Source organism: Piliocolobus tephrosceles, chromosome 21 (genome assembly GCF_002776525.5).
Source record: "Piliocolobus tephrosceles isolate RC106 chromosome 21, ASM277652v3, whole genome shotgun sequence".
Classification (NCBI taxonomy): domain Eukaryota; kingdom Metazoa; phylum Chordata; class Mammalia; order Primates; family Cercopithecidae; genus Piliocolobus; species Piliocolobus tephrosceles.
Genome location: NC_045454.1, coordinates 42,519,314 through 42,547,179, shown reverse-complemented (window position 1 = coordinate 42,547,179; position 27,866 = coordinate 42,519,314). Strand labels below are relative to the sequence as shown.

The following is a 27,866-nucleotide window of genomic DNA, read 5'->3' as shown; positions in this document are numbered from 1 at the left end:
ATGGATGGATGGATGGATGGATGGATGGATGGATGTGTGGGTGGATGGGTGGGTGGGTGGGTGAATGGAAGGATGGATGGATGTGTGGGTGGATGGGTGGGTGGACGGATGGATGATTAGGTGGGTGGAGAGGTGGGCGGATAGATGGGTGGACGGATGGATGGATGGGGCCCAGCTGCTGCTCGCACACCCACCCCAGTCCCCATGGTGCCAGTGCCCCAGACTCACCAACTTTATGTGCAATGTGGATGCAGACTTCCTCAGCTGTCAGCGATGACTCGCTGAAAGCGACCCAGGGCTCTCCGCCGCCTGGACCAGCCCAGTGCAGAAGCACCTTCAGGCCTCCCATGGCAGCCATGGGCTGGGCTCCATCCCCAACGGGCTTGCTGCCCCTGGTCATCCCCCGATGGCGCAAAGGCATGCTCCCAGCAGGTGGCTCGGCTGCAAAGGGGACAATCTATCAGCTCCCAAGTCTCAGCCTAGAGACCCCCGTTAGCTCCTCAACCTTCCACCCACCCCAGCTGAGGCCCGAGGGAAAGATCCTGGGCTCCCATCTTGGCATGACATTAGCCTCGTTTTCCATATTTATTGGACAGGGTTGGGGTATGCATCCCCACCTAGATCTCTCATCAACGATAACACTGAACCCTCCTCTCTTTACACAAATTGACACCAATATAAAAATCTCCTCTGGCCAGGTACAGTGGCTCACACCTGTAATCCCAGGACTTTGGGTAGCTGAGGCAAGACGATCGCTTGAGCCCAGGAGTTCGAGACCAGCCTAGGCCATATAGCAACACCCTGTTTCTACAAGGCATTTTATTTTATTTTACTTTATTTTGAGACAGAGTTTCACTCTTGTTGCCCAGGTTGGAGTGCAATGGTGCGATCTCAGCTCACTACAACATCCGCCTCCTGGGTTTAATTGATTCTCCCGCCTCAGCCTCCTGAGTAGCTGGCGCCCACCACCACACCAGGCTAATTTTTGGATTTTTAGTAGAGATGGAGTTTTGCTATGTTGGCCAGACTGGTCTTGAACCTCTGACCTCAGGTGATCCACCTGCCTTGGCCTCCCAAAGTGCTGGGATTACAGGCGTGAGCCCCCGTGCCCAGCCTGTACAATAAATTTTTAAAATTTAGCCAAGTGTAGGGGCACACATCTGTAGTCCAAGCTACTCAGGAGGCTGAAGTGGGAGGATCTCCTGAGCCCAGGAGTTGGAGGCTGCAGTGAGCAGTGATCACACCACTGCATTCCAGCCAAGGTGACAGAGTAAGACACTTACTCTAAAAATATAAATAAATACATAAATACATAAAAATATATAAAAAGGACCAGGCGCGGTGGCTCATGCCTGTAATCCCAGCACTTTGGGAGGCCGAGGCGGGCAGATCACAAGGTCCAGAGATTGAAACCATCTTGACCGACATGGTGAAACCCCATCTCTACTAAAATACAAAAAATAAATAAATAAATAAAATAAAAATCTGCTCTTAACACACCTCCCCAAAATAACCAGATGGGCAGGTGTGGTCAAACAGACCTGAAGGCGAGTCCTGGAGCTCCCTGTGTCAACTCAAGCAAGCCACTTGGCAATTCTGGACCTCAGTTTCCCCATCTGGAAAAGGGAGGTCCTCAGGGTGTTGTCATCAAAAGATGGTTGTAATGTTTCAATATAGTTCCTCATATTACACATTCAGCACAGACCCTGATACAGGCACACACAAAAATAACAAATATGACTAAAACAAGAATAACATCATTGTTATTAGTTTCATCGTGGTGATGGCCTTTCTCTTTCAGGTGACAATTCTCCTCTCCCACATGTACCCCCATAAGTGACCTCAATCCCTGTTGACTCCCCAAAGCCTAGGAGAGTTTATGTCCAGCTCCATCCCCCCAATCCAGGGCCTGAGCCTCCTGAGGGCGCCAGTATGGAAGTGAAGGGGCTGTCAGTTCCACCCATGTTGCTGGTTTCCTCATCTGGAAAATGGGCACGTAAGAGTGTCTACCTCAAAGGGTTGCTGGGAAGATTCAACGCGAGGAGGCAGAGAAAGTGCCTGGTATACAGTAAGCGCTTAATGAGCGTTTGCCATTAATACCTATTCACGTTATAGATGAGATGCTGGGGATGGGGCTTTTGGGGCGCCTACTTCCTCCTTCCTCCTTTCTCGTCCCCAGTGGACCCGGAACCAGCTTTGAAGACGGGGTCGGGGTGAGGTTTGCAACTGGGAAGGCTGCACGCCCCCATGTCCTCCCCTCAAAACCTCTAAACCCGGCCAGCAAGGGCGGGAACTGGAATGTGCACCCACCCGGCATCGCGGCAGTGCCGAAGTAGCAGGTGCTCCCATCCAAGTGCAGCCTGTCTAGCGCAGCCAGTCCCCGCGCCTCCTTCCTGAGGACCTCCGGCGCGCCCCTTCCGCGCCCGCGTCCAGACTCACCCTTCCCGGGGGCCACCAGCTCGAACCCGGACTCCGCCCCGCCCCCGCGGGCAGTCACTACTTGTCCCCCGCCGAGACGCCTCCTCCCATTGGCCGCCTGAAACGCGCACGCCCATTGGCAGCTGGTCAGTTCTCCTCGCACGTCACCTTTGGAAGTTGCTTTTTTTTTTTTTTGGCCATGGCATCGGCACTCTGATTGGTCCTGGGACTCACTCGTCGCTCAGCAGCGATTGGCTGAGTCGGCACCCGGATGCGCTGTCGCTTCTGCTATTCGCTGGCACATGGTGGACGGAGACGTGGGAGGGGCTTGCGAGAGGCGGGCTGGAGAGCGAAGTGTGTTGGCAGCGCGGCCGCATCTTGGAGTTCCCCTGTGTGCTGTGGCCTTGGGTCAGGCGTGTGCAGTCCTGACCCTGGGGCACAGCTACATGTCCTCACCTCGGTGTTCAAAGCTGCACCAGGCAGCATTCAACCCTCCGACGTCCTGCCCTGTGGCTTCCCCGTTCCATCCTGTCCTATCTCCTTTCCCTCCTTTCTACCTGGCGGACTCCGCCCTGCTGGCTGGAATTCCCCCTCCTTCACTGCCTGGAGGCATTCCTCGCCCACCTGCTCCTGTCCTCTTCCTGATCGCCTGCAGCCCTGTCCCCTGAAGCTCCCTAGCGGTCAGGGTAGCAGCTTGGACGTCCCACCAGTTGTGAATTCAAATCCCCACTCCGCAAGTCGTGCCCATTTGCTGAGAAGTCTACAGCCTGAGCGTTTCACATACATTATCTCATTTGATTCCAGCAGCAGCTCCCTGTATGGCGGCTCTTATTATCCCCATTTCACAGAGGAAGAAACTCAGGCTTGGAGAGGTGGCAAAGACCATCCTCTGACCCTTCTTCTGTGCCATGCCATAACCAGTCCTTGACTTTGTCTTTCACCTGCCCAGCCAAGTCTTAGCAAAGAATCCTATTAAGTCATCCGCTCATCCTTGATATCTGATCAAGTTCCTCATCTTCCACCTTTTGTTGTTATTTATTTGTTTATTTTACGACGGACTTTCGCTCTTTTTGCCCAGGCTGCAGTGCAATGGCGGATCTCAGCTCGCTGCAATCTCCGCCTCCCGGATTCAAGCGATTCTCCTGCCTCAGCCCCCCGGGTAGCTGGAATTACAGGCGCCCGCCACCACGCTCGGCTAATTTTTGTATTTTTAGTAGAGACAGGGTTTCACCATCTTGGCCAGGCTGGACTCGAACTCGTGACCTCGTGATCCACCCTCCCAAAGTGCTGGGATTACAGGCGTGAGCCACTGTGCCCAGCCCTTTTGTTGTTAATTTTTAAATTTTGTGGCTAAGTTTTAAATTTTTGTTAATTTTTAAATTTTGTGGCCAAGTTTTAAATTTTTGTAGAGATAGGGGTCTGGCTATGTTGCTCAGGTTGGTCTTGAACTTCTGGCCTCAAGTGATCGTCCTGCCTTGGCCCTCCAAAGTGGTGGGATTACAAATGTGAGCTAAGATACCCAGCTCCATGGAGTTGGTCTTAACTGCCATGGCCAAGGGACATGTGGCTGCTTCTCTCTAAATCAGAAAATATGGGGAAAAAACCTCACAGAGCAGCTGTGGACATTCAGTATGAAAATGCTGAAAGAGACCAGGCATGGTCTCTTTCATGCCTGTAATCCCAGGACTTTGGGAGGCCGAGGCAGGCGGATCATCTGAGGTCAGGAGTTCGAGACCAGCCTGGCCAACATGGTGAAACCCCATCTCTACTAAAAATACAAAAATTATCTGGGCATGGTGGCAGGCACCTATAATCTCAGCTACTCAGGAGGCTGAGGCAGGAGAATCGCTTGAACCTGGGAGGCAGAAGTTGCAGTGAGCCAAGATCACACCATTGCCCTTCAGCCTGGGCAACAAGAGCTAAACTCTGTCTCAAAAAAAAAAGAAAGAAAGAAAGAAAGAAAGGAAAAGGAAAAGAAAATGCTGGTAGTGATCGTGGCCGGGCATGGTGGCTCACGCCTGTAATCCCAGCACTGTGGGAGGTTGCAGTGAGCTGCAGTTGCCCCACTGCACTCCTGCCTGGGCAACCGAGCAAGACCCTGTCAAATTAATTAATTAATTAATTAAATAGCTGACATTTTCCCAGCCTGGACACTGGGCCAAGGGTGAGTATTTAGCCATCCCTGGGTCTTCTTTTTTTTTTTTTTTTTTTTTGAGACGGAGTCTTGCTCTGTCACCCAGGCTGGAGCGCAGTGGCGTGATCTCCGCTCACTGCAAGCTCCGCCTCCCGGGTTCACGCCATTCTCCTGCCTCAGCCTCCCAAGTAGCTAGGACTACAGGCGCCTGCCACCACGCCTGGCTAATTTTTGCATTTTTAGTAGAGATGGGTTTTCACCATGTTAGCCAGGATGGTCTCGATCTCCTGACCTCGTGATCCACCCACCTCGGCCTCCCAAAGTGCTGGGATTACAGGCGTAAGCCACTGTGCCCAGCCTCTTCTGTTTCTTTGCGAGTGGTATCAGCACCCCCTCTTGACAACTGAAGAAAAGAGGCTAAGGAGGCTGTTTTGCCAAGGTCTGGGGCCTCCTGCCCAAACTCAGACCTGGTCCATAAGGGAGGCCCCAGACCCCACATGTGACTAACAGGCTGGGGTTTCCCAGTACTGAGGGAGTTCCCCATTGGGGGGCTTTCCATGCTAAAATTGGGACGGTCCTGGGCAAGCCAGGACAGTTGGCCACGCCACTACAGTGGGTTTTCCGGAAGGAACAAAAGCTGGGGGCTTCCCCTGGCTCTGCGAGGGCTGCAGGGAGGGGCCTCCTCATAGCCCACTGGTACCTGGGAAAAGCCAAGAGTTGATGCATTGAAAGTAAAATACCTTTGTGTTTTCATGAATAGGGGAGTTCAGGTAACAGCCAGTCTCCTCTACAAAACAACGAGATGGGTTTCCTGGGAAATCTTTTTTTTTTTTTTTTTTTGAGACAGAAGTTTTCACTCTTGTTGCCCAGGCTGGAGTGCAATTGCACGATCTTGGCTCACTGCAACCTCTGCCTCCTTCGTTCAAGGGATTCTCCTGCCTCAGCCTCCTGAGTAACTGGGATTATAGGCACCTGCCACCATGCCCAGCTAATTTTTGTATTCTTTGTAGAGACAGGGTTTCACCATCTTGGCCAGGCTAGTCTCCAACTCCTGACCTCAGTTGATCCACCCACCTCGGCCTCCCAAAGTGCTGGGAATACAGGCATGAGCCACTGCACCCAGCCTCCTGGGAATCTTTCCACAAAAATTCTACACTCCTTTGGGCACGAGTGTGAACCTGTGTTCTCTAGAAAATTCTCAGGAGCAACCCCAAATGGGACACTCGGTGCTGGCCTGAGAGGATACAGAAGAGTCACTTACACATATGAAGGCTGGCACCAGATGGGCTGAGTTCAAGTCCCAGCTCCATCACTGTGTGATCCTGGGCGGTCCCTTAATCTCAGTGTGCCTCAGTTTCCTCCTCTGCAAGATGTGACTATTTAGTCCCAAACCCAGAGGCATGTCAGGGGCATCAAATGAGTGAATACACTTCATTAGCCAGGTGTGGTGGTGCACGCCTGTACAGGAGGCTGAGGCAGGAGAATCGCTTGAACCTGGGAGGCAGAGCTTGCAGTGAGCTGAGATTGCACCACTGCACTTTAGCCTGGGCAACAGAGCAAGATTAGGTCTCAAAAAACAAATAAAAAAGGACAGGTGGTGGATAGCCAGATGCAGTGTGTGTTTCTTGGCTGTCATTTGAGCTACTCAGGAGGTTGAGGCAGGAGAATCACTTGAGCCCAGAGGTTAGAGGCTGCAGTGAGCTATGGATTGCGCCACTGCACCACTCCAGCTTGGGTGACAGAGCCAGATGCCATCTCTTAAAAAAAAAAAAAAAAGGCGGGGGCAGGCACAGTGGCTCACGTGTGTAATCCCAGCACTTCGGAAGGCCAAGGCGGGCAGTTCACTTGAGGTCGGAAGTTTGAGATCACCCTGGCCAACATAGTGAAACCGTGTATCTACAAAAAATACAAAAATTAGGCCGGGCACAGTGACTCACACCTGTAGTCCTAGTACTTTGGGAGGCCAAGGCAGGCAGATCACGAGGTCAGGAGATTGAGACCATCCTGGCTAACACAGTGAAACCCCGTCTCTACTAAAAATACAAAAAAATTAGCCAGGCATGATGATGAGCACCTGTAGTCCCAGCTACTCAGGAGGCTGAGGCAGGAGAATGGCGAGAACCCGGGAGGCCATGCTTGCAGTGAGCTGAGATCTCACCACTGCACTCCAGCCTGGGCGACAGAGTGAGATTCCGTCTCACAAAATACAAACAAAACCTTCAATAACAAGGAATGCAGTATTTTGAAAAACTGAAATTAACACCAAAATGTCTATGATGAACAAAAATTATTATTATTTTTTGAAACGGAGTCTCACTCTGTTGCCCAGGCTGGAGGTGTGATCTCAGCTCACTGCAACCTCCACCTCCTGGGTTGAAGCGATTCTCCTGCCTCAGCCTACCGAGTAGCTGGGATTACAGGGACACGCCACCACGCCCGGCTAATTTTTGTATTTTTAGCAGAGATGGGGTTTCACCATGTTGGTCAGGCTGGTCACGGACTCCTGACCTTGTAACCTGCCCTTCTCAGCCTCCCAAAGTGCTGGAATTACAGGTGTGAGCCACCGCGCCCGGCTCAAAAATTAATTAATTTTTTTTTTTTTGAGACAGAGTCTTGCCCTGTCTCCCAGGCTGGAGTGCAGTGGCGCAATCTCGGCTCACTTCAAGCTCCGCCTCCCGGGTTTACGCCATTCTCCTGCCTCAGCCTCCTGAGTAGCTGGCAGTACAGGCGCCTGCCACCACGCCTGGCTAATTTTTTGTATTTTTAGTAGAGGTGGGGTTTCACCATGTTAGCCAGGATGGTCTTGATCTCCTGACCTCGTGATCCTCCCGCCTCGGCCTCCCAAAGAAAAATGAAAATTTTAACTCGGCTTGGCACATTGGTCTCTAGTCCCAACGTCTTGGGAGGCCGAGGCAGGCAGATTGCTTGAGCTCAGTTCAAATCCAGTCTGAGCAACATAGAGAGAACCCTGTCTCTGAAAAATAAATAAATAAATAGATCTTGGAAGATGTGCGAGGCTCATTCAGGGCTCCAGGAATCCCCTGCAGCCCCCACTTGCTGTTCTCACTCATATACAAAGCACTAAGGAAAGTGACTGGATTTGCAGCTCACTCCTGCCCCCTGGTGGTGATCGGCTTAGGCACAACAGCATTCCAGGGGTTTTTATCCAATGCTTTTACAAATGTTTCCTGAAGGTCCACTTTCTGGCACTGTGGATGTTGCAAGAAAAACTCCGTGCTCTGGTGGCACCCACAGTACATGGGAGGTGACAATACACAGTTGTGTGTGAAGAAGGGCATGTGAGGCAGGTTTGGTGGCCGAGCAAGAGGGCAATTAAAGTAGGTCAAGGAGGGCCTCAGAGAAGTGGCATTGATCTGTGTTCTGAGGGACAAGCAGTCCCCTCAGGTGATGTCCCCCGGGAGAGGTGGGTAGAAGTCTCTACTGGATTGAAGGTTTTTCATGTCTGAAACTGATGTGTACCTGGGTGTTTATTGTGCTTTGATCTTAGCTCACTGCAGCCTTGACCTCCTGGGCTCAAGCAATCCTTTTGCCTTAGCCTCCCAAGTATCTGTGACTACAGATGCGCACCACTGCGCCCAGCACTGCACCTGTTTTTTTGTTTTTGTTTTTAGCTAAGAGTCTTTGTTGCCCAGGCTGGAGTGCAGTGGTGTGATCTTGGCTCACTGCAACCTCCACCTCCCAGGTTCAAGCAATTCTCCTGCCTCAGCTTCCTGAGTAGCTGGGACTACAGGCACACGCCACCATGCCTGGGTCATTTTTGTTTTAGTGCAGACTGCATTTCACCACGTTAGCCAGGCTGGTCTTGAACTCCTGGCCTCAAGTGATCCTCCTGCCTTGGCCTCCCAAACTGTTGGGATTACAGGTGTGAGCCACGCCTGGCTGTGCACTCTCCTTTAAGACTTTTCCTGTGGCAGAAATATTTTGTGACTTTTGCAGAGAGCCAGCAAGTGCCAAGGTCCCCGTTCAGAGAATGAGTGCCAGGTGCCAGTTGTCTGAACCATTACTTCACTTGTCCCCATCACTACAGCCTGAGGGCACTAGTGCGACAATGTTAGCCCTAAGAGCAGGGACACTGAGGCTCAGCACATCACCTAAGCCCACACTAAGAGAAATTCTAAGTGCTCAAGGGCCAGCATGGAGTTGGGGACAACAGGGCAGGGAGGTAACAGGCAGATGGTGGTGGGGCCTGGTCAGTTGTAGGGAGGACTTTGGCTTCTGTTCCCAGGGAAGGGAGTCCTGAGAGGCTTTTGAGCAGAGGCGGGACATGCCCCGACCGTGGTGTTCACAGATGCCCTCTGGCTGCTGCCTTTTGGGGGGCTAGCTTGGAGTGGTGAATGGGAAGGAGGCTGGGGCAGGAATTAGAGCCAGAAGGGATGGGGACCTGGAGGCCATAGGGACAAAAGGCAGTGGTCAGAATCAAAATGTTTGCTGGGGGCCAGGTGTGGTGGCTCACACCTGTAATCCAAGCACTGTGGGAGCCCAAGGTGGGCGGATCACCTGAGGTCAGGAGTTCAAGACCAGCGTGGCCAACATGGTGAAACTCCGCGTCTACTAAAACACAAAAAATTAGCAGGGCGTGGTGGCGGGCGCCTGTAATCCCAGGAGGAGGCTGAGGCAGGAGAATCGCTTGAATCCGGGAGGCGGAGGTTGCAGTGATCCGAGATTCCACCACTGTACTCCAGCCCGGGCGACAGCTAGACTCTAAAAAAAAAAAAAACCCAAAAAAACAAAACACATGGGGGCCAGTGCTGGCCATAGGGTGGGGAGATATAGTCCAGGATGCTGCTCCAAAAGGTGGTAAGGAAGTTGGAAGGGCGGGGGTCTGCGGGCAGGTGGGCAAGATCCACAAAACCCTAGGGAACGTTGACTTGGTTTGCAGATCACTACTGCCCCCTGGTGGTGAGCAGCTTGGGCAACCCTGCCTTCTGCAGGTCCAAGTAAGGACAGGAGAGTGGGTAGGTGAGAACTGAAGGTTGAGGGCTTTTGAGGCCTCTGGAGGAAGACTGTTCCAAGTGGTGGAACAGCATGTGTGAGGCGAGGACCCACGATGGCTGGTGGGTAAAGGACCAGAGAAGCACAGGCTCAGTCCCCAATATTCCACCAGGTTTCCCTCCCACCTACAAGAGATGAGCCGCCTGAACGGCCCTCCAGCAGCCCAGAGAGCATCTGAAACTCTTTATTGGAACATCATTGCTGTTTGCCAAATAGAAGACACAGACAGCAGACGAACAGTGAAAACAGAGCCCAGTGACCAGAGCTGGCCCCTTGGCTGGGGACCCTCCCCGACTACCTCGTGGACCAGCCTGGCAACCTCTGCCCCTCCCCAGACCCCCGGGCCTTTGGCATAATGCTGATGGGGGGCTGCAGGCAGTGAAGCCCCTTGACTCAAAGCAGAGACTTGAATGGGCGCTGGAGAGTGGGGACAGTGGAGAGGCCAGGGAGGGCTGGGCGGGCCCCCCGGGCTGGGCCGAGCAGCGCAAGTGGAGGAAGCCAGGAGCGGGCGAGATGGCATCTATCTGTTTTCTGAAAAGGGGCACATAGGGGCCTGGAAGCAGGTGGCAGTGGTAGCTGGGGCAGGTCACACGCTGACATCCTTCTCATCTCCTGTCTTGGGAACAGCTTCCAGCAGCGGGTCCCCAGGACCTGCCTCCTCTCCCTCCTTGGCCTCACTGGCCTTAGAGTTGGGGACCCAGAGGCCGGAGTCAATGCAGCGTTGCATGTGGTACTTCGCATCCTGTGAGAAGAAGGGCAGGCAGATGAGGTGGGGCCACCACCCAGGGGTCCCCATTATCCCCTGCACATCCCCAAGCTGGCTTCCTGCCTATTGATATTTAACCAATTTATTTGAGATGGAGTCTCAGTCTGTCACCCAGGCTGGAGTGCAGTGGTGCAATCTCGGCTCACTGCAACCTCCACCTCCCAGGTTCAAGTGCCTCAGCCTCCCAAGTAGCTGGAGTTACAGATGCCTGTCACCATGCTTGGCTGATTTTTTTACTTTTAGTAGAGGTGGGATTTTGCCATGTTGGCCAGGCTGGTCTCAAACTCCTGACCTCAGGTGATCTGCCTGCCTTGGCCTCCCAAAGCGCTGAGATTACAGGCGTGAGCCACCGTACTCAGCTGGAACTTTAAATTTTATTTAACTTTAATTTAAATTTAGATAGTGCAATCTAGAACAAAAGCCAGCAAATTTTTTTGGTAAAGGGACTGACTAAATATTTCTGGTTCCGCAAGCCATATGGTCTCCGTCACGACTCAACTCTGTGGCAGAGCAAGATGGGTTGTAGATGACAGTGAAACAACTGAGCGTGGCTTCTTTGTTCCAATAAAACTTTATTATAAAGACAGGCAGTGAGTCTGGGAGCTGCGGTTTGCAGAACATGGTCTAGATGGCTATGCCCATAGAAGCTTCTAGAAACTCAGGGCCAGTCCTGCAGCTAGACCCATTTTACAGACGAGAAAATCAGTGTGACCAACCAATGAGCCAAGTGGTAGGAATAGGGTCAATCGTGTCCTACTTAGATTCAACGTCTATTGCCACTTCCAAAAATACAGCCAGTGAGACCTTCTTTATAAAAACATAATTTTTAGAAAAAAAATTAGTGAGATGTCATGGTGTCAGCCTATAATCCCAGCTACTTGGGGAGGCCAAGGTGGGAGGATCTCTTGAGCCTGGGAGGTGGAGGCTGCAGCCTGGGTGAGAGAGGAAGACCCTGTCTGTCAAAAAAAAAAAAAACAGGCCGGGCGCAGTGGCTCAAGCCTGTAATCCCAGCACTTTGGGAGGCCGAGATGGGCGGATCACGAGGTCAGGAGATCGAGACCATCCTGGCTAACACGGTGAAACCCCGTCTCTACTAAAAAATACAAAAAACTAGCCAGGCGATTTGGCGGGCGCCTGTAGTCCCAGCTACTCGGGAGGCTGAGGCAGGAGAATGTCGTAAACCCGGGAGGTGGAGCTTGCAGTGAGCAGAAATAGCACCACTACACTCCAGCCTGGGCGACAGAGTGAGACTCTGTCTTAAAAAACAAACAAACAGAAAAAAAAAACAGACAAAATCCAATTAACAGCCAGCATTTACCAGCCCCTGCCATGTGCTTAGCTCCCTTCCCCACGTTTTGTGAGCTGATATTGAGAGAAAATATGGTTTGCATAAGGAAACTGAGGCTGGACTCAGTCACAGTAACAGTGACTATCAGTCACAAGGGACATACGCTCAAAGCTCAGCATTTATCTGCTGGATGCTGGGACACAGTAGGTGCTCAATAAATGTGTGTGTGTGTCAAGGTAACACGACCCCCCTTAGTCCTTGGAGAAGCCTTGGAGGGGCACTTTCACCAACTGGCTCCAGAGACTTGCGACACAGGGCTGGGGGAGACACATGGCCCACCGGAAAGGCATGGGACGCGGGGGTTACTCACGGTGGGGTCCATCTTGCTGATGGCGTCTTGCAGCATCTGCACGTCCTTCACATCGAAGCACTTCTGGAGTTCCTGAGGGTATAGAGGGGCTGGGGTCAGGGGCTGGGTCCCTGTGCCCTAGGGGGGTCCCGCTCAGGGTCCTCCTGCTGTCTGCCTGGGCTGGGGAGCCGCACCTCGGGGAGGGACTCGTAGACCTCGACGGGGTCCAGGCCGCCGGGGCCAAGCCGCTTCTTGCGCTCCTCCTCCTCGTACTCCTTCATGGCCTTCTCAATGCGCAGCTTGGCACGGCCCCGCACACGCTCCTTGAAGGCTTCTAGCTCGTCGTTGAAGCCCTCCATGTACTGGCGATCGGCTGTCTATGGGGGTTGGGCAGTGCTCACTAGACTTGGCCCAACGCTCAGGAGGGACTGGGGGCCCAGGACCCTCCAGCCACAGCTCCTCAGAGGTGCCCCAGGGCTCCCCAAGTCTGTTCCTGACCTACATAAAGGGCTCCCCAAGGCCTGGGCTCCCCCGCCAGGGACCTCATCTGGCATTTGTTAAAGACCACCTCCTTGGGAGCCCTGCTCTACTGCAGATCCGAGACACTCATGTCCTCAGTGTCCCTGCATGGGTACCTCTAACTCAACTCGGCCACCTCCCAGCCTGCCTTGTCCTTGGTCTCCCCAGTCTTGGTAAGGGTAGCCCTGTTCCTTCAGGTGTGCAAGTTAAAAACTCTAGAGGCTGGCAGGCGCCTGTAATGCCAGCTACTTGGGAGGCTGAGGCATGAGAATTGCTTGAACCCGGGAGGCAGGGGTTGCAGTGAGCTGAGATCACGCCATTGCACTCCAGCCTTGCTGACAGCAAGACTATCTCAAAAACAAACAAAAGCCCAGAACCCTAGAGGCACCCTCACCTCTGTCCTTTACTCACATATCCACATGGGGACCTCCAGCACATCCTAGTGCTCCCATTTTTTTTTGTAACGCAGTTTTGCTCTGTCACCCAGGCTGGACTGCAGTGGCACACCACAGCTCACAAATTCCTGAGCTCAAGTGATCCTCCTGCTTCAGCCTCCCAAAAAGACTTGGACTATAGTACTCAGTCACCAAGCCTGGCCTGACCTCCACTTTTAAAGTTTGGCAGGATCCGCCCACTTCTCTCCCCCTCCTCGGCCCCACCCTCTCCTGATCTAGGATTCGGTGATTGGAGGGGCTTGAGTCCCAGAGTCAGCCTTACCCAGAGCATTGTGGGCTGGTTCCCTGGGGAGGGGGCCTTCAGCCACCTGGCAACTCAGGGGACCCTACCTTAATCTTAGTGAAGAACTGCCGGAAGCAGGCCCGGGGGTCCACCTTCAGGCTCTTGGCCAGCTCCAGGATAAACTGCATGACAATTGTCTGGTGGGCCACCTGCTCCATGAGTGCACATTTCTGCCAGGGAGAACAGGCACAGCGTTACCAAGTGGCGGCCTCAGGGCAGCGCCTTTTCACAGCCCTGGGGAAAGCTCCACTCACCTCCTCCACCTCTAGGTCAATGCACCAGATGACCAGGTAATTGGCTGTCTCCTCGCACACCAGGTGGACATTGTCTGACAGGTACTTTTGGCTGTCATCCCAGCGGCGGAGCATGCCTGTGGGAAGATGCTGGCAAGGTGCTGGAGGGCCCTGGAGGCAAAGGGCCTGCCCCGACCTTGCCCCCCATAATCTCACACGCCCCACTCACCAAAGTGCTTGATCTGTTTCTCATACTTTTCCACGAAGGTCTTGTGTTTCTGCTCCCTCACCTCCTCTGAGTCCTCCTCTGTCTTCTCGGGCTTGGTGTTGACCATGCTCTGTGGTAGGGTGAGAGGGGGAGTGGGCTGGGGCAAGGCTGCGGAGCGCCTCGAGTGCGGCCGGGCGGGCCGTGGCCGCAGCGCCCATCCCATCCACGGCGGAGGTGGTGACGAAGCCATGAGCATCAAGGTGGCGGGAGCGTGGGCATGGGCCTTGGGGCAGATCAGAGGAGGGGACCAGTGGGGTGTTTCATCGCCCGGCCCTCCAAGCCTGTCCCCCCTCCCACGTGGCCCCGTCCGTCCCTCAGCTCTCCGCCCCACACCACACTCTTCAACTACACCGCCCGGGTCCTCCCCTGACCAGGCATTGGGTGCGCATGCGTCCTGGCTGCACGCTCGCTGGCTGTGCAAGTGCACTGCCCACCCCGCCCTCCCCGCCCGCCCCGCACACCTTACTGAAGCCGTCTTTGCTGAGAGTGTCCACGTTCCAGGGCATGCTCTTCTCCTTCTTGCGCATCTCTTCCAGCTTCTGCTCCCAGCTCCGCTCCTCTTTGCGCAGCTGCTGTGCCTCGGCCTGCAGCCGCTCCAGCTCTGCTTTGCCGCCCTCAGCCACCTCCAGCTCCTTCAGCTTCCTCTGGCATTCGGCCACCTTGCGCTTGCACTCGCGGCAGCCCCTGTCCAGTTCCTCCTTCTCCTTCTGGAACTGTTCCATGCGCTCCACCCGGGCCTGCGGGCAGGGGCGGCCTATCAACTCTGGGGAGCGGCCTGTCCCTCACCCCCAGCCCCATACCCAATCCCTGCACCAGAGATGGCCCTGGGAAAAAGTATGCTCCACCTCCCATGCCCTGGTCTCCCAGCTTCCGCCCCTGCCCCCACAGGTGCCAGCGCACACCCAGGTGGGGTCAGGTCCCTCCGTCCTCCGCTCAGAACCCTGGCGGCTCCCATCTCACTCGGAGCAGAGCCCAAGTTGTCACCACAGCCTAGGTATGCCCTACACAATCTGCCCCAGCACCTCCCCTGGTAACTCTTCCTTCCAGCCACACTGGCCCGTCACTTTTCTCACCTTTTCTTGAGACCATTTTTTTTTCTTTTAGAAAACAAAACAAAACAGGGTCTCAATCTGTCGCCCAGGTCAGAGTGCAGTGGCCCAATGACGACTTACTGCAGCCTCGACCTCCCTGGGCTCAGGCAATCCTTCCACCTCACCTCCCGAGTAGCTGGGACTACAGGTGTGCACCACCACGCCCAGCTAATTTTTGTATTTGCAGTAAAGATGGGGTTTCGCCATGTTGCCCAGACTGGTCTTGAAGTCCTGGGTTCAAGTGATTCTTCTGCCTCGGCCTCCCAAAGTGCTGGGACTATAGGCAGGAGCCACTGTGCTCTGCAGAGCCTGCTTTTTTCTTGAACTTCAAGACCTTCACACTGGCTGTTCCAACTACTTGGAATGATTTTCCCTCAGATCCCCCCACAGCTGACTCTATGGCACCCGCACCATCTGGGCTCCACGTTGCCTTAGCGAGGACTCCTTCCCCAACCACCTTCCTGATGATGGCAACTTCCCGCTGCCCCCGTCTGGAATTCCCTGCCTCGACACCAGCCACCACTCACATCATATGACAATTATTTATCACGTTCTGGGTACTGCCTCCCCCACCCGGCTCTCTAAATGTGGGAATGTGTTTGCCATTTTGTCTCCAGAACCAGGAACTTGGCCTGGCGCAAAGCAGGGGCTCAGCAAATGCTTTTTTGTTTTTATTTTGTTTGGTTTTGTTTGAACAAGGTCTTGTTGTCATGCAGACTAGAGTGCAGTGGTGCGATCATGGTTCACTGCAGCCTTGACCTCCCAGGCTCAAGAGATCCTCCTGCCTCAGCCTCCCAACTAGCTAGGACTACGGGTGCACACAAACCACCATGCCTGGCTATTGGTTTTTTTTGTTTTTTTTTTAGACGGAGTCGCCCAGGCTGGAGTGCAGTGGTACGATCTTGGCTCACTGCAACCTCTGCCTCCCGTGTTCAAGAGATTTTCCTGCCTCAGCCTTCTGAGTAGCTGGGATTACAGGCATGCGCCACCACACCAGGGTAATTTTATATTTTTAGTAGAGACCAGGTTTCTCCATGTTGGTCAGGCTGGTCTGGAACTCCTGACCTCAAGTGATCCACCCACCTTGGCCTCCCAAATTACTGAGATTACAGGCATGAGCCACTGTACCAGGGCCCCTTCTAGATGTTTCTTTGTTCCACCCATAACCTTGCTCCAGGATCACTGCCTAGGCCCCCTTAGCTCTGTCTCCAGCCCAGCATGCCCTCCTGAGCCCCAGCTTGGTGTCTACCTGCTTCCCGCTCACCGGAGCCCCAGATGTCACTCCCCAGGCATTCCTTTCTCCTGATTCCTTTCTCCTCATCTCCCCAGGCTCCTGGTCCCCGCCTCACTCCCTACCTCGCTCAGACCTCCATCTGGGTCCCCATCGGATCATTCAGGACTCTCCGGAGACCCCTGCGTGCCTCCACCATCACCCCTCCTGCACCTCAGTGGGGGCTGCTCTATCCAGAGCCGCTGATCAAACCCGGAAACATGCCACCACCTTCAATTGCTGTCCCTCTCCAATCCAGGCACAGCTGCTGCCAGGGAGGCCGGTGAAACCCGCGCATTTGACCATGTGACCAGAGTCCTCCCCACTACCACGTCTTGGGGGGTCTGAATTCAGATGGGACTTCTGATCCTGGCATCCTGGTCCTGGGTCCCAGGCACGCTGGCCCTCATGGTTCCCGGAAAGCATGGGCTTTCTCTTGCCTCTTGGCCTCTGCACGTGCGGTTCCCTGACCTGCTTTGCACCCAAAACTCAGCTTCAACAGAGCCTTCCCCAGTGTTCCCTGCCTGGGGCACCACTGATCCCCAAAGGACCTCCTGTGACCATCTGATGATATGGTGAGGGTGCTGGAGGACAGCCTTGGGGCACCGGCCCCTGGGTCCTAGCCCACAGCCACCATGTACTGGCTGGGTATCCCTGGGCCATCCCCTAACCTCCTGGAACCTCAGTTTCCTCATCTTGTCAAACAGTCAACAATGCTGACTGCACAAGCTCGTAGCGGAAGAAACTAACGAGATGATTGAAGTAAAATGTCCCGAGCCATGCGGGCCCTCAGCATGCACCCTTCCTGTGCTGGCCAGGGTCATCACCATCTGTGTAAGGAGACAATCTCTCTCTCTCTCTTTCTCTCTCTCTGGGGAGCACTCTGGGGCTTTAAAAAGGAAATGTCCTCAAATGCTTAGTTTAATTTCCGGCCCAGAGCACACGCTCAGTAACTGGGAGTGGTTGTTACCACATGGTCACAGCACCCGGCTGTGCCACTGATGGGAGATGGAACTTTGGCCATGTCATTGAAACCTCTCCTGGCCTTGGTCTTCCCCTCTGTGAAACGGAGTCTCACAGGATCACCGTGAGGACTGAATGACTCTACGGAAAATGCTTCCAAAACAGCCCTCAGTAGGCGTGTCCCACCGTTACCATCTCCATCCTTGTCACTGCCACCTGAATGGTCTGCTGACTCATTTCTGTGCCTTATCTGAGGCTGTGTCCCCAGGTTCTAGGGCAGGGCCAGGCAGACCTGGCCCCTATTCTAATACCCCAGGGGACTGACACAGCCAGCCTGAGCCTCGGATTCCCCCATATGAATAAGGAGTCAAGAAGGCCTACATGGCTGGGCGCGGTGGCTCACGCCTGTAATCCCAGCACTTTGGGAGGCTGAGGCGGGTGGATCACCTGAGGTCAGGAGTTTGAAACCAGCCTGGCCAACATGGTGAAACCCCATCTCTACTAAGAATACAAAAAGTAGCCGGGCGTGGTGGCGCGCACCTGCCGTCCCAGCTACTCCAGGGGCTGAGGCAGAATCGCTTGAATCTGAGGCAGGAGTTGCAGTGAACCAAGATCGCACCAGTGCACTCCAGCCTGGGTGACAGAGCATGACCCTGTCTCAAAAAAAAAAAAAAAAAAAAAAGCTACACCTCATGAGATAAACTGCAGCTGCAGGCTGGCACAGTGGCCCATGCCTATAATCCTAGCACTTTGGGAGGCCGAGGTGGGAGGATCACTTGAGCTCAGGAATTCGAGACCAGCCTGGGCAACACAGTGAGATTCCATCTCTTTAAAAAAAAAAAAAAAGTTGCTGGGCAGGGTGGCTCACGCCTGTAATCCCAACACTTTGGGAAGCCAGGCGGGCAGGGCAGATCATGAGGTCAGGAGTTCGGGACCAGCCTGGCCAACATGGTGAAACCCGGTCTCTACTAAAAAAAATAGAAAAAGTAGCCAGGCATGGTGGCACGCACCTGTAGTCCCAGCTACTTAGGAGGCTGAGGCAGGAGAATTGCTTGAACCCAGGAGGTGGAGGTTGCAGTGAGCCGAAAGGGCACCATTGCACTCCAGTCTGGGCAGTAGAGTGAGACTCCATCTTAAAAAAAAAGAAAAAGAAAAGCAGCTGTAGCCTCTGCAACTCCCTTCCTCCACGATGAGCCTGTGTCACCCTGGAGCCTGCCTGCCACCCTGCAAGCCACTGCTGGGCAGCCATCAGTCTCCCCTATGTCCTCTGAACAGCCGCCAGGGAGGCCGCAGCTAAAAAAGGCCTCTTGGAGTTGGTGGGGGCGGCAGCCTGCCCAGCCTGGGCTTTACACCTCCCATTGGGGAGGGGCTGTAGCAGGCTGGGCAGGGGAGAAGCCACCCCAGCAAGCAGGGCCCACAGGTGTCACTACCCTCCTGCCTTACAGTTAGGGAAACCAAGGCTCAGGAAATCTCAACGTCATACAACTCATTAGAAGAAACCATTAACAGCAGCTGTCTCTGGGCAGGAGAGTCGGCGAGCTGGGGCTGGGAAAAGGGATTCATTTGTCCCCTTCTGGAACCTTTGAAATTTTTTTTTTTTTTTTTTGAAAAGACAAGGTCTAGGCCGGGCGCGGTGGCTCAAGCCTGTAATCCCAGCACTTTGGGAGGCCGAGACGGGCGGATCACGAGGTCAGGAGATCGAGACCATCCTGGCTAACACGGTGAAACCCCGTGTCTACTAAAAAATACAAAAAACTAGCCGGGCGACGTGGCGGGCGCCTGTAGTCCCAGCTACTTGGGAGGCTGAGGCAGGAGAATGGCGTAAACCCGGGAGGCGGAGCTTGCAGTGAGCTGAGATCCGGCCACTGCACTCCAGCCTGGGCGGCAGACCAAGACTCCGTCTCAAAAAAAAAAAAAAAGACAAGGTTTTAGGCCAGGCTTGATGGCTCACACCTACAATCCCGGCACTTTGTGAGGCTGAGGTGGGGGGATTGCCTGAGCTCGGGAGTGTGAGACCAGCCTGGGCAACATGGTGAAACCCTGTCTCTACCAAAAGTACAAAAATCAACCAGGAATGGTGGTGTGCACCTGTGGTCCCAGCTACTCAGGAGGCAGAAGTAGGAGGATCACTTGAGCCTGGGAGGCGGAAGTTGCAGTGAGCCAAGATGGCACCACTGCACTCCAGCCTGGGTGACAAAGCAAGACCCTGTGTTGAAAAAAAACCAAAAAAACCAAACAAAACAAAATTTAAAAAAAGAAAAAAGAAAGACAGACAAGGTCTTGCTATGTTGCTCAGGCTGGACTTGAACTTCTGGGCTCAAATGATCCTTCTGCCTCAGCCTCCTGAGTAGCTAGGACTATAGGCATGTGCCATCACATGTGGCTATGGAATTTCTTTTTAACCACTCACAAAAATTATTTAAATGATGATGATGATAATAGCTACCGCCCCAAAAGGATTACAAATTTTTTTTTTTTTTTTTTTGAGACGGAGTCTCGCTCTGTGGCCCAGGCTGGAATGCAGTGGCTGGATCGCAGCTCACTGCAAGCTCCGCCTCCTGGGTTTACACCATTCTCCTGCCTCAGCCTCCCGAGTAGCTGGGACTACAGGCGCCCACCACGTCGCCCGGCTAGTTTTTTGTATTTTTTAGTAGAGACGGGGTTTCACCGTGTTAGCCAGGATGGTCTCGATCTCCTGACCTCGTGATCCGCCCATCTCGGCCTCCCAAAGTGCTGGGATTACAGGCTTCAGCCACCGCGCCCGGCCAAGGATTACAAATATTAAACGAATAAGGTAACCCTTACAACAACCCTATGGGGTGGACATCATTCAGATTCTCAGGTGCTCAGGCACACAGCAATCAAACAATTCCCTGGCAGTCACGCAGCATGTGAGTGATACAGACACAACTGAGATTTGAACCTAGTCAGGCCTGTGCTCAGAACCACAGCGATCTCTCCTTCCCCTCCACAGTGCTTCCTTCCAAACCTGCCCCAAGTTTTCCTGACCCAGTCTTAATTTATTCTTACAAAGGTCTCAGGGAGGGGGGATCATAGTATTCCAGGTTTCATAAGGGCTCAGGGAGGCCTGAGTCTTGCCACATCAAAGAAAGAAAGCAGCAGCAAGAGGCAGGACTAGGATTGGAACGCAAGCTTGCCTGTCCTTGAACCTGTGCTGGAGAAGCTGAAGCCCCCTGCCTCCCTTACATGCCACTACAACCACCGGGTTCTCGGCGGTAGGACAGGAAAAGCTCCGTGCCAGAGGGAGGAGGGTGTGGCAGGTACACTACGCTGCAGGAGGGGGGCCCTCCCACTCGGCAGGACCAAACCATTCTCCGCAGTAGTAAAGATTAACCTCTTTATGTGACAGAAATAGGTCTTCCCAAGAATAGTCTTTGGAGCTTTGTGGAAGTCTTAAATATTTCATAATAAAATGTTACACACGGCAAGAAATAGAAGCGCTAGAACTTTCTTCCCACACTCCAGTGGCTCGCTTGGCAGGTACACTACCCAGGAGACTCAGGATTTAAGGAATAGGTCTGGAGGTGGGACTGGCAGCTAGATAAAGAGACTAATGCCGTATTCTGGAGTATTCCGAAATGATAGGAAAGGGACCTTCTAGTTGTTTTTGGATAAATGATGGGGAGCTGTCCTATGGGAGGGTGAGGTAAGAGACCCTCACTAGAAGGTTCTGAGAGGTATATGCCCTTAGTTTAAGAGTACAACACGGCTGGGTGCAGTGGCTCACGCCTGTAATCCCAGCACTCTGGGAAGCCGAGGCGGGTGGATCGCCTGAGGTCGGGAGTTGGAGACCAGCCTGACCACCATGGAGAAACCCCATCTCTACTAAAGATACAAAATTAGCCAGGTGTGGTGGTGCATGCCTGTAATCCCAGCTATTCAGGAGGCTGAGGCAGGAGAATTGCTTGAACCCGGGAGGCAGAGGTTGCAGTGAGCTGATTGTGTCACTGCACTCCAACCTGGGCAACAATCCATCTCAAAAAAAAAAAAAAAAGAGTACAACAGACACTGATATGTGATGCAGGCACACTGATTTGGGGTAGCAGGAGGTTAAACCTTTAAGTCTTAGTCACCCCCATTGGCTTGTGAGCACTTAGGACATGGATCACCCAGACTTGGGATTCTGGTGTCTGGATTTGGGGGTTCTGTTGTGGTCAGACAGAAGGGGTAGTGAATTTAGAATCAGACCAGGAGTCCCTGGATAACAGCAGGGACAATTTGGGTCACAGAGTAGCTATCAGGTTGGGGACACAAGGTGGGGTGGGTTTGGGGTCCTGGGCTTGAGTTATGGGAGTTTCCAATGCTGGCCAAGGCTCATACAGGAAGCCAGTCTGGGAGATGGGTGGTGACAGGGTCTGCAATACCAAGTAGGGGCAGGGGCTCTGGCTGGGCCGGAAGCCACGTGGGCAGGATTTCCTGGTCTAATGGGAAATGGGTCTACCGGAGGCCAAAGGAGAGGCTGGAATGTGAGGCTCCGTCGGGGTGGAGCTGGTAGTTAGATCCAGAGGGGAACCAGGTTCCAAAACCGAAGTCCTCGGTGAGACTAAGGATCCTGAAGGGGGACGGGTCTACACTCCAGGAAGGGGGTCCTGGGTGTGGGCAGGGACAGGAATATCAGAGTAGCACAGAGTTCCTTGTACCGTTTAGAAAAGGAGTGGCGACTCCGGATCTGAATGGGAAGCCCGGATCAAGATCCCGGAAAGCAGATCCCAGGACAGACCAAAGTATTGGGGGTCCAGACTACGGAGGTGGGGGAGGGCGACGTGAGATCCCAGATAGGGAGTGGATACCCGAATAGGATGAGGGATCACCTAGAAGAATTTGGGGTCCAAACTTTGAGGCAGAGTTCTGGGTGTAAATGTTAACTGCCAAACAGAATTAGGGAGACTCGTCTAGGGGAGTCCAGACTATGAAGAAGTTCTAGGGGGTGAATAGGGAATCCCACGCAAAAATCGGAGCAGGGGGTGAGGGGGGGAGATCCCGAGCAGGGACTCAGGGTCTCAGTGGTACTGGGGTCCTGAAGTTGAATAGAGGCTCCTGAAAGTCCAGACTGAGGGGGTGAGAATCCTAGGTGTGAACAGTGGGGTCCCTGGGCAGAATCGGGGATCACAACTCTGCAGCGGGGTCCGGGAGTGGGGAAAGGGATGGGCGCGCGCCTTACCTGATGCCGCCAGCGGAAGAGGCTAGCCGTGTCGATGTTGGGGTGCGTCTCGTCTTCATCATCAGACACCTCAATGTGGTCCCACACGCTGTAGTCCACCATCTTGCCTTGGCGGCCCAGCCCGCTACGGCTCGGTTGGCGGCGACGGCGGCGGCGCTGGAGACTTGGTGCGCGGAGCCCCGCCCCTTCCGCTTCCGTCCGAGTGCGGGAAATCCCGCCCATACGTGACGTCACATCCCTAGTAACCGCGGCAGCGGCACTGGCTACCCATTCTGCCTTAAAGGGCCCTGCGCAAGTGTTCCAGCCCCATGGAGTTCCCGCGGAGACTCCACCTCATCGGGCGCAGGGGCTCCGCTAGGTCTCCTGGGGGCATAGGAGTGGGCGCTTCAACTCCTAGCCCCCCTCATCTCCCGCCTCTCCACGGTGGGCGTTGGGGGTGGCAGGGAGGGGACGGTTGATGAGACTGAGAGGACTGTCCCCTCAGCTACGCCGCAGTGACGTCTGCAAGGGGTAGGGACACGGCGGGAAGGCCCTCCCCCTGCCCTTCGTAAAAGGGGACCTAAGCCTGCGCTGGAGAGGGGCGCCTGACGACTCCTGGGACTTTCTCAGCCCGAGGAGGACTGGACCTGCCCTGGGGGTGTCTAAATCGGGGGTGGTATGGCCCTCCCCTTGAGGGGTTAAACATGGAGGGGAGATTGTGGCTCTGCCTTGGGACCTGGGGTTTCCCCGCCTCGGCAACAGCCTTCTCCTCGTCCTCCAGCTCCGGCCATTAGCAGCAAGGACTCGCGCGCGCGCACATACACACACACACACTTTGGAATCACCCGGACCCCTGTAACGGGTCTCGGCGCCCCACCCCGCGTGACCGCTGGGTGTCGCTAGAGTCTAGCCTACGGCGCGTATTCCTGGCCCCGCGCTTGGTGGGGGAATCTTGGAGGGGTGGAAGGGGGCTTTCCTTGTCGTCACAGTCTGGGGCCACGCATAGTCCCTCCCCGTTTGTCTGGGGGTACCCTTCCTCCGCCGGGGCTCTAAGGACTCCATTACTCTAAGCATGCAGGGCCCCGGCCTCACACTTCCATGCATCCCAATCCATGCTTTTATACCAGTATAATAGGCCGTGTTGCAGTCTCGGGCTAGGATTATTTTAGATTAAAGGGTGCTCCGTCGGGGGTCAGGCTGGATAGGAGGAGCTCCAGCCACTCGGGTGACGGGCGCCTCTTCCCAGTCTCCCCTGGAGCCGACGTCGCAGGCGGTGCCCGGAGAGAGCGAGCGGAAGTCTCCAGATTGGGGGGATTCCCCCGTGCATGGAGGGGGAGGGGCCATCGGACAAAAACGCCCTCCCGCTGCCGCCCCTCCCCCTCGCGCTTCATTCAAACCCGCGAGTGGGCGGGCAGGGGCGGGGGAGTCCCCATCTCCTCCCCCTCCCTCTTCCCCTCTACCCTGGCAGTCCAGCACATCAGTGGCCGTCACGGCCCGGGCACGCGTGCGCACGGACCCACACCCCGGCGGCTCTCACAATCACACACACACACCAGCAAACAAAGGGTCTGGACACCCCCGTCCCGTCCCGCCCCCAGGCCAGAGAGGGCGGGGCATCCCCTCCCCAGCCCCCCGCAAGGTAAGCTTGGGGCTGCGAGCTGCGGTGGGGAGGGGGACCCGGTGCCATGGTGGGAGGGGGCCAGGACTGTAGGGGGTTCCCCGGCTCCCCAAGAAAGCCGTACCCCCACCCCCACCGTATGCCCTTTAGGGCTTCGGCCCGGTCATCAGCATGGGGGTGTTTGGGGAGAATCCGAGATGTCAGGGATTCCCGGATCGGCGCGGGGGTCTCTTCTGGCTCTGGAGACTGGAGCTGCCCAGCTTCAGCAAAACAGCGTTCCCGGAGCCTCAGCTTCCAGAACCGGGGATAGGGCGCCGGAAGCTTCCCCATCAATGCCAAGCATTTCCTAATCTGCCAGCACAGCACCTCCAGCCCTGGGGACTGAGAAGGAGAGAGACCCCTAAGTTGCTTTGCACTGTCCCTCTGTCCCCGGTCCCTACCCCACCCCCATCGGTGCAAACCCTGCTATGTCTCTCCTGCCTGTGGTGTAGGGGGGGTTGCGGGAATTGGGAACGCTGTTTGGGGCTACCCTTGCTTCTTCTGCTACATCCCATAACCACATAGCACTGAGCTGCGATGGGGCCCGGCAGGCGGCTTTGCCTTCCTGAGTCTCAATTTCCTCCTCTGCAAAGTGGGTAATGACACACACCTAGGATTCCGCGAAATCGTGCTTGCAGAGCCTGCTTTTGCGCCATCGTTTTGTTTATTAGCTCATTTTACATCTCTTTACCAAGTGTCTACTTACCATGTGCTGGGCACTGTGACCAGGCTTTGGGGCAGCAGCAACCAACCAACCCAGCAGGGGTCCCTGCTCCCCGCTGGTGAGGGAGCAGGATCCCTGTATAAACATACAAATCCCCACGGGTGATTTCCTACTGTGAAGACTAAAATTCTGTCCTCGGACAGAGAGAGCCTAGGGGGAAATGCACTCAAGATTAATGAGGGAGCTGGGCACAGTGGCTCACGCCTGTAATCCCAGCACTTTGGGAGGCCGAGGCGGGCGGATCACTTGAAGTCAGGAGTTCAAGACCAGCCTGGCCAACATGGTGAAACCCCATGTCCACGAAAAATACAAAAATTAGCTGGGCATGGTGGCAGGCGCCTGTAATCCCAGCTACCCCGGAGGCTGAGGCAGGAGAATTGCTTAAACCCGGGAGGCGGAGGTTGCAGTGAGCAAAGATCACACCACTGCACTCCAGCTTGGCGACAGAGTGAGACTCCATCTCAAAAAAAAAAAAAAACAGATTAAATAAGACTTCTGGATCCTGCCTGCCTTCCTCCTTAGGTCTGAGCTCCATGAGGGCAGGATTAGGTCTAGAACAGTGGCTGGCACACAATAGGTGCTCAATAAATGTTGAATGAGCCTGGCACCTTGGTGTGAGCCTGTAGTCCCAGCTACTTGGGAGGCTGGCTGGAGGATCCCAGCAACACTCGTCTCTAAAAAATAAAAATAAAAACAAAAAATAAATCCTTAGCTGGGCATGGTGGCACGCGCCTGTAGTCCCAGCTATTCAGGATGCTGAGGCAGGAGAATGGCTTGAACCCGGGAGGCGGGAGTTACAGTGAGCTGAGATCGTGCCATTGAACTCTAGCCTGGGTGAGGAGAGCAAAACTGTCTCAAAAAAAAAAAAAAACTTAAATGAATTAAAGAGGGGATTAGATTAAGACTAGATTCTAGAACTGTAGATTAGGAAGAAGGCTTAGCATAAACCAATCCACCCCCACTCCCTTGAATTTGATACAGGAGACAGTGAGTCCCAGAATGTCAACATTTTTTTTTTTTTGAGACGGAGTCTCGCTGTGTCGCCCAGGCTGGAGTGCAGTGACCAGATCTCAGCTCACTGCAAGCTCCGCCTCCTGGGTTCACGCCATTCTCCTGCCTCAGCCTCCTGAGTAGCTGGGACTACAAGTGCCCGCCACCTCGCCCGGCTAGTTTTTTTTTGTTGTTGTATTTTTTACTAGAGATGGGGTTTCACTGGGTTAGCCAGGATGGTCTTGATCTTCTGACTTTGTGATCTGCCCATCTCGGCCTCCCAAAGTGCTGGGATTACAGGCTTGAGCCACTGCGCCCAGCCAACATTTCTGAAACATTGAAGACGGGCCCAGCACAATGGCTCACATCTATAATCCAAGATACTTGGGAGGCTGAGGTGGGAGGATCGCTTGAGCCCAGGAGGTCGAGGCTGCAGTGAGCCATGATCAAGTCACTGCACTTCAGCCTGGGAGACAGAGTGAGACTCTGTCTCACCAAAAAAAAAAAAAAAAAAAAAAAGAAGAAGAAGATGGTTAAAACAAGTGTTGTGAACAACAGGGACAGAGACCAGAACTGAGCACTGGGCACCCCAGGAACTCCTGGTGTCCAGCCAGTGGCCACTCTTCCCCACATAGCATATAGACACAGCACTGCTTTCATCTATTCAATATTTATTCAGCACCTACTATGTACCAGGTGCCAGGGACACAGTGATTAACAGAACAAAACTCCCTGCCCCAGTGGAGCTGATATTTAGTGAAGAAAACTGAAATGAAATAACATGATCAAAAAGATGTAATGACACATTGTGATTAAGACACTGATGGAAATAGAGGGCGTGTTTGGGTATTTAGAAAGCCTTCCTGGAGGGAGTTGAATTCAGCACACACACACTCAAACCCAGACAAACAGAATCCCACTACTACACAACACAGGCAAGTGGCCATGGGTACTGAGTGGCTGAGTAGAGATTTAAACTTGGAACCTGCATTTCTTTTTTCTTTCTTCCTTTTTTTTAGCTAATTAATGTATTTATTATACTTTAAGTTCTGGGATACATGTACAGAACGTGCAGGTTAGTTACACAGGTATACACGTGCTACGGTGGTTTGCGGCACCCATCAACCTGTCATCTGCATTAGGTATTTCTCCTAATGTTATACCTCCCCTAGCCCCCCAGCCCCCAACAAAGGGCCCGGGTGTGTGATGTTCCCCTCCCTATGTCCATGTGATCTCATTGTTCAACTCCCACCTATGAGTGAGAACATGCGGTGTTTGGTTTTCTGTTCTTGTGTTAGTTTGCTGAGAATGATGGTTTCCAGCTTCATCCATGTCCCTGCAAAGGACATGAACTCTTTTTTCTTTCTTCCTTTCTTTTTTTTTTTTCTTGTCTTTTTTTTTTTTTTTTTTTGAGACGGAGTCTCGCTCTGTTGCCCAGGCTGGAGTGCAGTGACTGGATCCCAGCTCACTGCAAGCTCTGCCTCCTGGGTTTACGCCATTCTCCTGCCTCAGCCTTCCGAGTAGCTGGTACTATAGGCATCCGCCACCTCGCCTGGCTAATTTTTTGTATGTTTTTTAGTAGAGATGGGGTTTCACCGTGTTAGCCAGGATGGTCTCGATCTCCTGACCTCATGATCCGCCCGTCTCGGCCTCCCAAAGTGCTGGGATTATAGACTTGAACCACCGCGCCCGGCCTTTCTTTTTTTTTTAATTGAGACAGAGTCCAGGCTGGAGTGCAGTGGCTCGATCTTGCCTAACTGCAACCTCTGCCTCCCAGATTCAAGTGCTTCTCCCGCCTCAGTCTCCTGAGTAGCTGGGATTACAGGCACGTGCACCACACCCAGCAAATTTTTTGTGTTCTTAGTAGAGATGGGGTTTCACCATGTTGGCCAGGCTGGTCGAGAACTCCCAACTTCAGGTGATCTGACCGCCTTGGCCTCCCAAAGTGCTGAGATTACAGGCATGAGCCACTGTACCCAGCCTTCCATTCTTTTTACAGACAGGATCTTGTTCTGTCACCCAGGCTGGACTGCAGTGGCAATCGCAGCTCACTTGCAGCCTCAAACTCCTGGGCTCAAGCAATCCTCCTGCCTCAGCCTCCTGAGTAGCGGTATTACAGGCACCTACCACCATGCCTGGCTAATTTTTTTTTTTCATTTTATTTTAAAGATGGGGTCTCCAAGAGTTGGAGGCTGCAGTGAGCTATGATCGCACCACTGCATACCAACCTGAGCAACAGCAGGAGACCCTACCTCAAAAAAGAAAATAAAAGAGATGGGGTGTC

General features: G+C 53.9%; 2 protein-coding genes across 2 annotated transcripts in view; both read right to left on the bottom strand.

Annotated features, from left to right (window-relative positions):
• TYK2 (tyrosine kinase 2) overlaps nucleotides 1-2,611 on the bottom strand; it is a 32,180-nt gene extending 29,569 nt beyond the window's left edge. Inside the window, exons 1-3 of the mRNA XM_031934725.1 lie at nucleotides 2,311-2,611; nucleotides 1,542-1,706; nucleotides 95-441 (exon numbers count right to left, since the gene is read on the bottom strand). Of these exons, the coding sequence (XP_031790585.1) occupies nucleotides 95-421 (327 nt within the window). The 5' untranslated portion in view covers nucleotides 422-441; nucleotides 1,542-1,706; nucleotides 2,311-2,611. The remainder of the gene's footprint in view (nucleotides 1-94; nucleotides 442-1,541; nucleotides 1,707-2,310) is intronic.
• A 7,122-nt stretch (nucleotides 2,612-9,733) lies between these two features.
• On the bottom strand, nucleotides 9,734-22,446 carry CDC37 (cell division cycle 37). The gene is made up of 8 exons (XM_023194187.2): nucleotides 22,233-22,446; nucleotides 14,188-14,463; nucleotides 13,688-13,796; nucleotides 13,480-13,595; nucleotides 13,273-13,395; nucleotides 12,163-12,345; nucleotides 11,990-12,061; nucleotides 9,734-10,307 (listed from the first exon to the last, which is right to left on the bottom strand). Exons 1-8 carry the CDS (start codon nucleotides 22,332-22,334, stop codon nucleotides 10,152-10,154), a joined length of 1,137 nt encoding a protein of 378 aa, XP_023049955.1. The 5' UTR covers nucleotides 22,335-22,446; the 3' UTR covers nucleotides 9,734-10,151.
• Nucleotides 22,447-27,866: the final 5,420 nt, after the last annotated feature.